Here is a 14,959-nt window from a genome sequence, read left to right as displayed (position 1 = left end):
TGCCATGGAAAATGTACATTAGAAGTCAGACACTGGCCATTGGTCCCAGGCCTTCAAGCAGGAACTGTTAATGCTCTAGAGAGAGGTAAAGTGGACATGCTGTGCTTCTTACATTGAATCCTCCCACAGCTTTGTATTAATGATCAGAATCATAATCAGGTTTATTATCACCAGCATGTGCTGTGGAATTTGTTAACTTAGCAGCAGCAGTTCAATGCAATACATAATCTAGAATTTTTAAAAAATTATAAGATTATTACTGCTGTGCTAGTGTTATTTCATTTTAGCAGTCTGTTCTGCTTTCAGCCTAGTTAGGTTTGAGCTGAGATAGGAGACTTCGTTGTTCAATTTAGTAATGTGATGTCATTCAGTCAGGATGGTGGAAATGAGAAAGTTCTGGAGAATGCTGCAGAGGTTTTGTGAGGGATACTGCTGTAGGTTGAGGTCTTCTTTGGTGGAAGCTGGGAAAAGCAAAGGAAGATGGCTAGGGCTGTTGTCCCTGTTGCACAAGGTGCTTTGTGCAGATGCAAACATGAGGAAATCTGCAGATGCTGGAAATTCAAGCCACACAAAATGCTGGTGGAACACAGCAGGCCAGGCAGCATCTAAAGGAAGAAGTACAGTCGACGTTTTGGGTCACGACCCTTCAGAAAAAAGAGATAGTAGGAGATTTGAAAGTGGGAGGGGAGATCCGAAATGATAGAAGACAGGAGGGGGAGGGATGAAGGTAAGAGCTGGGAAGTTGATTGGCAAAAGGGATGCAAGGTTTCCCCTTTTTTTTCTCTCTCTCTCCCTCTCACAATAACTCCTGGCCTGTTCTCCATCTTCGTCTGGTGCTCCTCTCCTCCTTTCTTTCTTCCAAGGCCTTCTGTCCTATGATACTCCCCCTTCTCTAGCCTTGTATCCCTTCTGCCAATCAACTTTCCAGCTCTTAGCTTCATCCCTCCCCCTCTCAAATCTCTTACTATCTCTTTTTTCCGTTAGTCCTGACGAAGGGTCTCAACCCGAAAAGTCGACTGTACTTCCTATAGATGCTGCCTGGCCTGCTGCATTCCTCCAGCATTTTGTGTGTGTTGCTTTGTGTAGATGAATGGCTTTCGAGGAGGGCTGACCACGGGAAGCAGGTTTGTTTGAGATGGATTTTGAGCGACATTCGGAAGGTGCTGTGTGTTTTCATGCAGACCGAGGATCCAGCACGTGAGTGACAGACAAGTTCGAGATGAGATCCAACCTATGTGTAATTATAATGAGTCCTTTTGTTTTTTTTCCCCCCTTTCCTTTCTTTAATAACTCTTTGGTGAAGTTAACGTTCATAAATATACTTGTACGCAGTGTATGATCTGTATTTCTTGCTGACAGGTGATTGTGGGGGGCAGGAGGGGGAGGAGACAGTAAGTCCCACAGCATTCACACGATCTAAGGTTTGGTGGGGTTAAGATCATATACACCCTCAATGTATAGAGCCTGAGAAAGGTGGGTTTCTCGCTGCAGGGTCCAGTGGCTGTTAGTGGGGGGCTAACGAGCTGCATTTCCAGAGATGCCCAGTAAAAAGGTGTGTCATAAATAAACAAACATGACGCAGGCTCTAAGACACTAAATAGGCTTTAAGATTTATTGTAATGATTTTCTATGACATCAAATGCTTTACTGTAACAATGCTGCACAGCAAGTTGTAAAGTTAACAGTAAATGAATTGGACAAATATTTTGTAAAAAGTTGAAAATCTGAGCCACTTCTCAACAAAGGCTGGATCATTCTTTGAGTTTTTATTAACCAAATGAATGCCTCAACCTTTAGCCTTTACCAGGCCTGGAAGATTGAAGACAGTTATACACAAGCTTGATTACAGTTAACGCAGTCTGAGCTACCTCCGGGTGGCTGAGATGCATCTGTAATTTTTAAACTATCCTGACTCAGGGTTTCAGATCATTAATTGAAAGTGTTTTAAATACCTCCACTTTGAGAAATCTGCGCACATCTTGGAATTGAACAGTATAGTACAGTATGGAATTCCCATCACCCTAATGATAGTTTAATGCCCTAATTACTGATGAGCCATACCAATAGCACCAAACTATAAATTCACCACATGGCTGAACAGAATAAGCAGAATATAAAATTGCTGTTCACAACACTATTAATCTTTGCTAAAATGGTCTGATCCTTAGCCATTTTTCCCTCACTTGGATTTGAACTCAGTGTTTTATAACTAAATTATCATTTGTATTTTCTGTAATATTTTTAGTAACTTGGAAATTACCGGTATTTAGATTTGTTTCTTTAAGAAAATGTTTAATATATTTTAAACGATTGTTTCTTTAATTTTGAATAGGGGCATTATAATTCCTGTCCTTCCTGTTTAAAGAAGGGTAGCATTAAATGGCAATGTCACATTCCCAGAGTTATTGGACTAAAACACAGTTAAAACTATTATACATTATTCTGTAGTTTTGTGCATCATACATTAAGTTGGGGTAATCCGCATCCCTTTTCCCTTGACAATCTCTGGAACATTGCCTACAAACATTATCTTACAGTCTTAGTGGGTCTAAGTTACAGTACCACATTCACATTGATACAATAACTATCAGTTCATCTCAACCCTCTGGCTAGTGGACATATTCTGATTCCCTAAAGGATTACCATTAGCCAGAGATTTTGTCACTGTTTGCTAAGGCTAGAGTTTCACAGAGAGCTAGAGTTGAGAATCTGCCTGTGCAGCCTGCATCCCTGTGGGGTGTGGAAACCATGAACTAAGGCCAGCCTGAGGTGGAGCTCTACTGCTTCAGCATTTCTCTACAGTTTGCCATTTTACAGCCCAATATTGCAGACAGTATTGGGTGGGATTTGGCCAGTGAAATTTTAAAATGGGCTAGCACAATTTATTCCCAAGCAGTTGACTACAACTGAGAGCTGCAAGATTCATACATCTCTACAGAATTACATCATATATAACTCTGCAGAGAGAAATCTGTGTGAGCAGCCCAGTGATTACCTGAACCTTGTTTCAAGTTAGATCCGTACAATCCTGTATCCTCCTCTCCCTTGCTGTAGAAACAAGTTTCACATCTCCGCACTTCTGGGTACAAGAGATTTTTTTCTGATCTCATGCGGTCTGATAAATGGTTTCTGACTTTGCCCGTTCTCACTTTTAACAGAGATATTCAATTTACCTCCCTACCCCACAGTACAAGAGGTGATTGATAAGTTTGTGGCCTAAGGTAGGAGTCAATTTTAGAAAACCTAGCAATTTTCAATTACTGTATCTGAAACAGAAATACCACAAAAGTTATTAACTTCAAACTTTCTGCATAATCAGAGTTGAACTGCGTGTGCATGTAACGAGAGCTTTATAACTCATTCCCTTCTACATTAGGTCACAAACTTACCAATCACCCCTCGTAGTAAGGCAGTGAGGCCCACTTATCCAGATGAAAATCAGAAACAGACCAATGACCACATACCCAAAGGTTCAACAGTGCTACCTAGTAGTAGCGGCCAACATTTCCAGACATTCATACTTGCTACGAAGCATCTTATGACCCACAGATTCGCCCTCTTCCCAGTGCCCAACAAACCCTTCAACTATAAAGTATCAAAACAAAAGTTTGCTGTTTAATTAACTAATTTTTTTCTTAAAATATAATACAATTTCCTGAGCCAGCTAAGATCAGAATTTACTGCTAGAAATTTAGGCACATTATAATTTAACCCCAACCATAGGATGTAGATTTTATACAGTTTATATCAACAAATGGTGTTAACTGCTTTTAAAAAGGTGCATTCTGGCGATCCAATTAATAAAGAGGTTAACTCATCCTGTTCTGAAAAACAGCACTGGAACTTTGTAAAGATTTAGCATTCTATTCGAACATCTTTTGTGCATAACAAGTATGTTTCTGTAAGAGGTCCTATTGCAGAAAATGGGATTTGATAAACCTTGTAAATTACATAATTATACAAATTATCTTGACGGTAGTTGGGGGGGGGGGGATTCATGCAAAAATTCTGTCACCTCGCCTACAAAGAACAATTGCAATATTAAAATGAAAATTTATACATCTCAGTCTTAATGGAGACTTGCCACATTTTCAACCGATGAGGTCTTCAAAAAGGACACTGTCATCAGTGTCTCAATTTGAAGTGATCCCTGTGGATTAGAACTGCACCCTTGAAATTATCAGGCACCCCATTACTGTATAGCCATGAATGCCAAACAGCTACAAGCCTTTGTGAGTAGATGCACAGACATCGAGTGTTGAGAGTCTAACAGATGCAATACACTGGAGATGCCCACTACATGATATCATATTGACCCATGTGGCCATCTCCCAGATAGGTTTTTGGAAACTCAGCAAAAATTAACCTGAGGACATTAAAGAGACCACAAATGACAAGGCATAGATTAACACCAACTCAGCACTTCAGCTGTAGGCAAAATTTAACCCTGATACAACCCATAACAGAGCTTACAATGTAAAATAGAGTCCCGAAAACTGATCCTCTGGGGAAAAAGAGCAACACATAAACTCTCCTTTGGGGACATTTCTTCACAGCATAACATAAAGGTGAGGGAGAGATAATTTCCACATTATATCTAGCAAAAGTAAAATTGCCTAGAAATTAAATCCCAATTTGTAACACAGTTACCAATGTACAGCAAAACAGCATTTTGCACAATGCCCTTGAAAATTCAGTTCTGTAAAATGACCAACCAGGGATCAATTTTTAGGGCTCATCTATTTGCACATTGGGCACATATCAAATATAATTTGTGCATGTGCTTGCAATATGTGCTAATTGAATACAGAGTTTCCCATACAGTGCACCACAACTCCAATTCTAAACCATCAGCATAGCAAAGCACCAACTAAGTTAATCATTATTTCATTATCCCCTTTAACAAGGTACAATAATTAGTGTCAGTTTTGTGCTAGGTTCTGTATTGAGACTAACTTTACCTATGATCACTTCATCTCTGCAAGTTGTCTAATTTTACTTTCTCTGGTGTCTACACTGAGGTTAAACCAATGCACTGGCCTTGGGTTTTGACAAAGCTTCTAAAGCCAACTGTGCCCCACAGATTGGTCACCAGGAACTCAAAGACAAATAGACTACAATGAATCTTCGTATTACACTTGCTTCATGCCCTCCGACAAGTAGGATACAATATTAAGCCACCACCTAGACCAATATACAAACATTATTTGTAGCTTTCCATTAGCAAGGCTGTGACAAAACACAAAAAGGATATTTTATTTTTTAAACCAGCGATGTTGTTTTCTGTTACCTTCCTCTCCTGGTGGCTATAGAGCTTTGGTTAGGACTCAAATAGTGAAAAAATTGGTGATAAATATGTTGGCATTGAAAAATATTGTTTCCACATTTTCTGCCTCAGCCTGAATTTATTCCAAAATTTCTGCATAAAAATCGAATTCTTCAAACTCTAGTCATCTATTGAAAGTAAAATTGTAAAACCGGATGACAATGATGTTGTGTCTTAAAAGACTGGGCACCAATCAACACTGGAGAAGCCAACATCTGTCTTTCTTGAGCTGAAGGTCCATGCAAAGTGACAAGGATCAACAACAAAAACTTGTTGCTTGAAACGCAAAAACGAGGCAGCCCTTGGGCATATGGGTCGCAACTGCTTCCACTGCGTCAGGCTTGCTTGCAACTGCCCTGCGAGTTCTGTTTCTCTTCTTTTGGCTCAAGAGGAGTGAGCCAAAGAGGATAGAGGCAGAGAGTCCGCAGTACAGTGTCTATTACTGTCCTTTAGCTGAACAGGGATTAGAACACGTAGATCTTGTCTCTTGGTACATCGTCCAGGTCTTCATCCAGGGTCAGCAAGATCTGAGGAAGAGACATATAACATTCACAAGGACAATAATACAACTAGATGGTTATAATTACCAGGAGAGATTGAATAGCAGAGGATGCCTACAGCCCCACAGCAGCTGTTAAATCCCTCCCCGTCCATCCTGCGGGTCTCCAAACGCTCCATATATTCAGGATGGCCATGTCAGGGATTTGCAACCTGGGAAGGAGCTGTACTGAGGCAGCATCCTAGGTTGATGACAGAACACTGATCTGCAGTTCAAAGTAAATTTATTATTGAAGTACATATATGTCACCATATACTACCCAGAGATACATTTTCTTACAGATATTCACAGTCGGTACAAAGAAATACAATCTTCTTCGGCTGTCCATCAATTTTCGATGATGACTGAGGCCTGGGCAAGGTTGTATGGGAGACCTGCAGTTGTCCATTCTGCAAGTCTCCCCTCTCCACGCCACCGATGTTGTCCAAGGGAAGGGCAAGGGCCAGTACAGCTTGGCACCGGTGTCGTCGCAGAGCAATGTGTGGTTAAGTGCCTTGCTCAAGGTCACAACACAATGCCTCAGCTAAGGCTTGAACTAGCGACCTTCAGATCACTAGACCAACACCTTATCCACTTGGCCACATGCCACACACAAGAAACACAATAGTCAATGAAAATCTAAACACAAACATTAACAATCAATGTGCAAAAGACAAACTGAAAATGTGAAAAAATAATAAGTAATAAATAATATTGAGAACATGAGTTGTAGAGTACTTGAAAGTGAGTCCATAGGTATTTTAGAGTTGAGGTAAGTGAAAATAATCCATGCCGGTTCAGGCTTGAAGAGTTGAAGGTTGAAGGCCTGATGGTTGAAGAGTAATAACTCTTGTTGAACTTGGTGGTGTGGAACATGAGCCTCCTCCACAGCCTTCTCAATGGCAGCAGCAAGAAGAAGCATGGTCTGAATGGTGGTGGGTGCGGTGGCGAGGAGCCCTCGATAACAAACGTTGCTTTCTTGTGGCAGTGCTCCTTGCAGTTGTGCTCAATGGTGGGGAGGGCTTTTCTTGTGCTGGACTAGGCTGATTGAGTTGAAACATAAACAACTTCTTTCTTCAGTATTTCTGCACCCCCACCCCATATGATGGTTGTTAATCCTATGACCATTCAGCTGAACTGTAACAGTGCTGGTAACTGCAACCTTTCTCAAAAGAACCACACTGGAGAATTTCAGCTCACCAAAACATCCTTCCCCCTGTCCGAGTCACACAGGGCTGGGATCGCTGAGGCAACTCCCTCACTGACCGAATCACTGAGGACAGCTGCCAGCCATTCTTTCCGCACCTGCTTGCTCCCCTGTCACCACTGGTTCTGTGACCCTCTCAACCACTGGTGTTGCTCACCTCCAACTTATGACCAGTTCAGGTAATAAACAAGGACAGGCTCTATTTACAAAGCTTACTGTCTTTATTTCAGATTTACAGCATCTATGTTTATTTTTGTTTTTTCCTTGGGTAGTCTGCTTAGACCTCTTCTACAACTTCTCCAAAGCCTCCAAAAGGGGTCCTTTGTTTGCTTTTTTGGACTTTTCTTCAGAGCAGTTAAACCATTTCAACAACATCCAAAAGGCATAAAACACCTTTTAATGTTGTGTGCTTTTCTGCTCACCCCATTATAGGAAATAAGTGGAAGCTTTGCAAAGGGTACAGAAGAGCTTCACCAGGACGCTGCCTGGATTTCAGGGTATGAGCTGTAGAGGGAGCTTGAACAAACTTGGGTTGAGTTGCTCTCTCTGGAGCATTGGGGGCTGAGGGGAGAACCAACAAAAGCTTATAAAATTATGAGGCAATGATAGGGTGGATGTCCAGTATGGAAACGCCAAATACTAAAGGCCATGCATTTATGGTGAGAGAGGAAAAATTTAAAGTAAATGTGAGGGGGTGATGTGTTCTTAAACACAGAGTGATGGGTGCCTAGAACAGACTGTCAGGGTAGTGGTAGAAGCAGATACAACTGTGGCATTTAAGAAGCTGTTAGACACATGAATATGGAGGAATCTTGTTCATGTGCAAGAGGAAGAGATTTAGTCTAATTCAGCATCGTTTTCAGCACAGACTTTGTAGGCGAAGGACTTGTTCCTGTGCTATACTATGCAGAATGCTGTTGGATTGTAGAACTGTAATTTTCCTTGTAGTTTAACTTCCATATGCTTGTTTGTATTTTTATATAATCACTAATATATATATATATATATATATATATATATATATGAGATTTTCACTGGTTACAGTTGTCTCAAATTGGTTGACTGTTATCAGTTGGAATTTCAGTGGAATCAGTGGTCTAGGATGACCAGACCACCTCTGTTCACTCTCTTCCCCTGCTTCTCCTTTCTATTCTTTGCTCTTGTAATGTTTAATATGACAATCATTCTTAACTTATGAAGAACTTTTGGACTAAAATAGCATCAGGATTCAACAATGCCCACTGGAGAATTACTAAAATTTGACACCGAGGCACATGGAAGGGACTTTGGGAAGATGGTCGAAAACTCAAATGGGCAGCAAGACAGCGGAGACGTTTACTTACAAGGAACGAGCCAAACAGCGCGATGGAGGATAGGAAGTGCCAAATGTCGTGATCATCAAAGAACTGGAGCAGGATGCATTCTCTGTTGTGTTCTCTGGACTCGGCAGGAGTTTTCTTGAAAATGGGAAAGGAAGCAGACGTTTACTCAGAATGTTAAACGAGCTGCTATTGTAGATATTGCAATTAAATAACAACAAAATTGGACTGTGTCCAATCCATGAATGGGAGCACGAGTAGAAGCGGTGATTTCACTTAGGTTCACAGCTGAAGATTAAAAAAGGCAGCACTTTGCGACAGTTTTCAGAGTTGGACTGTGCCCAATCAGTGAGTGGGGGTATGAGTAGAAGCAGCAATTTTACTTTGGATCGCAGCTGAAGATTTTAAAAAAAGGCAACACTTTGCGGCAGTTCTCGGAGTTGGACTGTGCCCAATCAGTGAGCGGGGACACGAGTAAAAGTGGCAATTTCATTTAGATTTGCGGTTGAAGATTAAAAGCAGCAGCACTTTGCGGCAGGTTTTGGAATTGGACTGAGCCCAGTGAGCAGGAGGATGAGAAGCGGCAATTTCACTTGGGTCCGCGGCTGAAGATTAAAAATGGGAGCGTTTTGCAGCAGTTTTCTGAGTTGGACTACACCCAATCAGTGAGCAGGAGCATCATAAGAAGCAGCGATTTCACTTAGGTACGCGGCTGAAGATTAAAAAAGACAGCGGGATTCATTAGAAAAGGCAAATAAAAATAAGGTGGGGCAAGTGGAAGGGCCATTGTTGGAGCGGCCATTGTGTGAGAGGGCCAGTGTAAGTGTGGCTTTGGCGCATCAGGCTTGGGTGAGCTAAGTATCTGGTAAGTTTCTTCTTCTTCTTTATTCCTCATCCCTTGTCTGTTAGGGCAGTTGGTGCAGTGAGAATGGCTCCAGGGGCTGTGTCTTGTTCTGTGTCTGAGACGAGGAATTCTGAGAAACCATCAGCCTCCCGGATAACCACATCTACACTGGGTGAACTAAGTTACAGCTCCTGAGAGAACGTATTTAGGAACTGGAGCTGCAGCTCGATGATCTTCGACTCATACGGGAGAATGAGGAGGTGATAGACAGGAGCTACAGGGAGGTAGTCACCCCTAGGTTGCAGGAGACAGGTAACTGGGTGACGGTCAGGAGAAAAAGGGGAAAGGGGCAGCCGGTACAGAGTACTCCTGTGGCCGTTCCCCTCAATTATAAGTACACCGTTTTGGATACTGTTGAGGGGGACAACCTACCAGGGGGAGCCGCAGTCAGCAGGTTTCTGGCACTGAGTCTGGTGCTGTGGCTTAGAAGAGAACAGAGGTGATAGGAGATTCCTCAGTCAGAGGAATAGAGACGAGATTCTGTGGACGTGATAGAGACATCCGGACGGTATGTTGTCTCCTAGGTGCCAGGGTCAGGGATGTCTCGGACCGGGTCCACAGTATTCTAAAGGGGGAGGGTGAGCATATTGGCATCAGTGTCATGGGTACGACAGATGAGGGGGTCCTGAAGAGAGATTTTAGGGAGCAAGGTAGAAAGCTGAAAAGTAAGACCCTCCAGGGTAGCAATCTCTGGATTGCTGACTGTGCCATGCATCAATGAGGGTAAGAATAGGATGATTTGGCAGATGAATGTGCAGCTGAGGGACTGGTGCAGGTTCCAAGGGTTCAGATGTCTGGATCTTTGGGATCTCTCCTGGGGGAGGAACAACCTGTACAAAAGGGATAGGTTAATCCTGAACCTGAAGGGGACCAATATCCTTATGGGCAGGTTTGCAGGAGCTGTTTGGGTATATTTTAAATTAATTTGGCGGGGGATGGGAACTGGAGTGATAATGTGAGAATGAGGTAGTTGGTTTATAAACAGATGCAATATGGTGAGACTGCTAGAAAGGAGAGGAGGCTGATGATGGGTCAACAGGATGAGTTGCAATGGAAAAGACAGACAATTGAAAAGGATGATGAATACAGAACTGAAGATGTTATATTTGAATGCACAGAGTATACACAAGGCAGATGAACTTGTAGCATAGTTACAGATTGGTATGTATGATGTTGTAGGCCTCACTGAATCATGGCTGAGAGAAGATTACAGCTGGGAGCTTAATGTCCAAGGATACACGTTGCATTGAAAGGACAGGCAGGAATGCAGAGGAGGTGGCATTGCTCTGTTGGTTAAAAAATGAAATCAAATCATTGGAAAGAGGTGACATAGGGTCAAAAGGTGTTGAATCATTGTGGATAGAGCTAAGGAACTTCAAGGGTAGAAAGACCCTTATGGGAGTTATACACAGACCCCCAAACAGAAGTAAGGATGTGGTCTACAAATTAAAAAATGCACGTCAAAAGGGTACTGTTACAATAGTCATGGGGGATTTCAATACCCAAGTAGATTGGGGGAAAAAATCAGGTTGGTGCGGGATTCCGAGAGGGGGATTTTCTAGAATGCCTTTGAGATAGCTTTTTATAGCAGCTCATGATTCAGTCCTCTAGTGGATGAGCTATTCTGTTGTGCAATGAACTGAAAGTAATCAGAGAGCTTAAGGTAAAAGAACCCTTAGGGGAAAGTGATTATAATATGATCAAATTCACCCTGAAATTTGAGAAGGAGAAGCTAAAGTCAGATGTATCAGTGTTACAGTGGAGTAAAGGGAATTACAGAGGCATGAGAAAGGAATTGGCCAGAAATGATTGGAAAGGAACACTAGCAGGGATGGCAGCAGAGCAGCAATGGTTGGAGTTTCTGGAGCAATTCGGCAGGTGAAGGATAGATACATCCCAAAGGCAGGATGAGCCAACTGTGGCTGACAAGAGAAGTCAAAGCCAACCTAAAAGCCAAAGAGAGGGCATATAATAGAGCATAAACTAGTGGGAAGTTAGAGGATTGGGAAGCTTTTAAAAACTGACAGAAGGCAACTAAAAACATCATAAAGTAGGTAAAGATGGAATACAAAGCTAAATTAGCCAATGATATTAAGAGAATACCATAAGTATCTTCAGCTATATAAAGTGTAAAAGAGAGGTGAGAGTGGATATCAGACTGCTGGAAATGATACTGGAGAGGTAGTAATGGGGGACAAGTAAGTGGCAGATGAACTGAATTAAGTACTTTGCATCAGTCTTCGCTTTGGAAGACACTAGCAGTATGGTAGAAGTTTGAGAGTGTCAGTGGGCAGATGAGTGAAGTTCCATAACTAGGGAGAAAGGTCTACTCCTCAGGGTTTTGAAAGAGGTGGCTGAAGAGATTGTGGATGCATTAGTAATGATCTTTCAAGAATCAAAGGACTCTGGCAATGGTTCTGGAGGACTGGAAAATTGCAAATGTCTCTCCATTTTTCAAGAAGGGAGAGAGGCAGAAGAAAGGAAATTACAGGCCAGTTAGTCTGACCTCAGTGGTTGGGAAGATGTTGGAGTTGGTTATTAAGGATGTGGTTTAGAGGTACTTGGAGGTACGTGATAAAATAGGCCTTTGTCAGCATGGTTTCCTTAAGGGAAAATCTTGCCTGACATACCTGTTGGAATTCTATCATGAACTTTGGTAGAAGGAATAAAGGAGGAGACTATTTTCTAAATGAGGAGAAAATTCAAAGATCAGTGCTGCAAAGGGATTTTGGAGTCCTTGTGCAGGATTCTCTAAAGGTTAATTTGTAGGCTGAGTCTGTGGTGAGGAAGGCAAATGCGATGTTAGCATTCATTTCAAGAGGACTCGGATATAAAAGCAAGGTAATGTTGAGACTTCATAAAGCATTGGTTAGGCCTCATCGGAGTATTGTGTGCAGTTTTGGGCCCCTTATCTAAGAAAGGATGTGCTGACATTGGAGAGGGTTCAAAGGAGGTTCACAAGGATGATTCTGGGATTGAAAGGCTTATCATACGAAGAGCATTTGATGGCTCTGGGCCTGTACTCACTGGATTTCAGAAGATTGAGAGGGGATTTCATTGAAGCCTATTGAATGTTGAAAGGCCTCAATAGAGCGATGTGGAGAAGACGTTTCCCAAGGCGGTGGAGTCTAAAACCAGAAGACACAGCCTCAGAATAGAGGGATGTCCATTTAGAACAGAGATGAGGAAGAATTTCTTTAGCTAAAGAGTGATGAATCTGTGGAATTTGTTGCCACAGGCTGCTGTGGAGGTCAAGTCATTGGTTATATTTAAGGCAGAGGTTGATAAATTTGTGGTTGGCCAGGGCATGAAGGGATATGGGGAGAAGGCAGGAGAATGGGGTTGAGAGGAAAATGGATCAACCATGATGAAATGGCAGAGCAGACTCAATGGGCCAAATGGCCTAATTCTAGTCCTATAACTTATGGTCTAAGATGTATTTATATTAAACAAGATAAAATGACTCAATGCGCTTCACAGTCAGATTATTGATATCAAGCTAGAGAGGATTGTGAGTGCAGAGTACATTGAATTTATCGAATGCAGAGATGGGGGAGAGGTTTATCTAGGAGTTACACACAGAAACAGGCTCTATCTAGTGCATGCTAAACTATTCTGCCTAGTCCCATTGACCTCACTAATGGCTTATACTACTTCAACATAACATCTGTACTCAATGCTCTGATTTATGAAGGCTGATGTGCCAGGAATCATTCAGTGTGATGCACTGGTGCTCGTGATACGGAGAGCTCAAAGGCAGATTGGATATCCACCACTAGTGCTGGCAGCTCATTCCACTGTCATACCACCCTCTGAAAGAAGTAGTTCACCCTCGGGTTCCCTTTAAATATTTCACCTTTCACCCTTAACCTATGACCTCTAGTTCTAGTCTCACCCAACAACAAAGCCAACTAGCATTTACCCCATAATTTTGTATACCATTATCAAATCTCCTCTCATTTTCATATGCTCAAGGTGGAAAAAAAGTCCTAACCTATTCAATCTTTCCCTATTACTCAGGTGCTCAAGTCCCAGCAACATCCTTGTAAATTTTCTTTGTATTCTTTCAAGCATGTTGATGTCTTTCCTGTAGATTGGTGAGCAGAATTGCACACAATGCTCCAAATTTAGCCTCACCAACATCTTATACAACTTCAACATGATATCGCAACTCCTGCACTCAATATGCCGTGTATTGTATTGGTGCTCATGATACGGAGGGCCCAAAGACCCACGTTCAATTTGCAAGAGTAACCTTTAACTTCCAACCTCCAGTCACTTTAATTTCCTATCCAATTCTCACAACGACCTTGTGTCATTTGACCCACCACATTATTATAATGAGGCTCAATAGAAGCACAAGGAACAGAAGCTCACCATCTATGTACATTACAGTTATTGTGACTTCACCTTTTTTCTCTTCTCCATGGATATAGCAGTATCCTCTGACACTATTTAAAGTAATTGTTACTTTGACCCTAATCCTATCACAGACATTCCCTCTGTTCTCTCCAACCCCTTCCACAGCAACTTAATACACTCAGCTTCTCACTTTTCCAGTCCTGATGAAGGAACTTTGTTCAAGTTCAAGTTTATTGTCATTCAACCATACACAAGTATACAGCCAAACAAAACAGTGTGGCTCTGGGACCAAGGTACGAAACACAGTACCAACAGTCACATACAAAGCATACAGATTTGACCTAAATCACCAACTGTCTCTGTCCCCACTGATGATGCCCAATCTGTTGAGTGGCTCAGTTTTTGTACCCCATATCTTAGGGCCTTGGAAGCTCAAACCACAGATGCCAATAGTGGAGATGATTAAGAGGCCAGAATATGGATGGCACAAGAGATCACAAATGGTTGTAAAGATATCAACTGTAGAAAAAAGATGGGTGAAGAAACTTGAAAAGAAACTTGAAACTTCAAAATAACTAACAGAGAACACTACAGCACACTACAGGCCCTTCAGCCCTCAATGTTGTGCTGACCTTTTAACCTACTCTAAGATCAATTGAACCCTTCCCTCCTACATAACCCTCCATTTTTCTATCATCCATGTACCTATTTCAGAGTCTCTTAAATGCCCTTAATGTATCTACCTCTACCATCAACCCTGTTAATACATTCCACGCACCAAAAAACTTACCACTGACATCCCCCCTATTTTCCTCCAATCACCTTAAATTATGTCCCCTCATATCAGCCACTTCCATCCTGGGAAAATGTCTGGCTGTCCACTCGAACAATGCCTCTTATCATCTTATAGATTTCTATCAAGTTACACATCTCTGATCCTCCTCCACTCCAAAGAGAAAAGCCCTAGCTAACTCTACCTAAACACTTAACACATGGTATCTAATCCAGGATAGCTTTCAACGAGGCCACGCCTCATTCTTCTAAATTCCAGTGAATACAGGCCTTGAATCATCAAACGCTCTTCATATGATAAGGTCATTCAATCCTGGAATCATTTTTGTGAACCTCCTTTGAACCCTCTCCAGTTTCAGCACATCCTTTCTAAGATAAGGGGCCCAAAACTGTTCACAATACTTCCAAGTGAGGCCTCACCAGAGCTTTATAAAGTCTCGACATTACATGGTGCTTCTATATTCTAGCCCTCTTGAAATTAATGCTAATGTTGAAATTGTCTTCCTCACCA

The 14,959-nt window shown here is 41.9% G+C and overlaps 1 protein-coding gene across 8 annotated transcripts in view; it reads right to left on the bottom strand.

Moving 5' to 3' along the window:
• Positions 1–1,584: 1,584 nt before the first annotated feature.
• sidt2 (SID1 transmembrane family, member 2) overlaps positions 1,585–14,959 on the bottom strand; it is a 109,572-nt gene continuing 96,197 nt past the window's right edge. For 7 of the 8 annotated variants that reach the window (XM_073030111.1, XM_073030110.1, XM_073030113.1 and 4 more), the window contains 2 exons: positions 8,415–8,528; positions 1,585–5,853 (listed from right to left, as the gene is read on the bottom strand). In XM_073030111.1, the coding sequence (XP_072886212.1) occupies positions 5,791–5,853; positions 8,415–8,528 (177 nt within the window). In that variant the 3' untranslated portion in view covers positions 1,585–5,790. The remainder of the gene's footprint in view (positions 5,854–8,414; positions 8,529–14,959) is intronic. The other variant, XM_073030112.1, reaches the window with a different exon arrangement.

This window comes from Hemitrygon akajei, chromosome 26 (assembly GCF_048418815.1).
Source record: "Hemitrygon akajei chromosome 26, sHemAka1.3, whole genome shotgun sequence".
NCBI lineage: Eukaryota > Metazoa > Chordata > Chondrichthyes > Myliobatiformes > Dasyatidae > Hemitrygon > Hemitrygon akajei.
The sequence above is the reverse complement of the archived record's forward strand: the minus strand, read 5'-3'. Positions and strand labels throughout refer to the sequence as shown.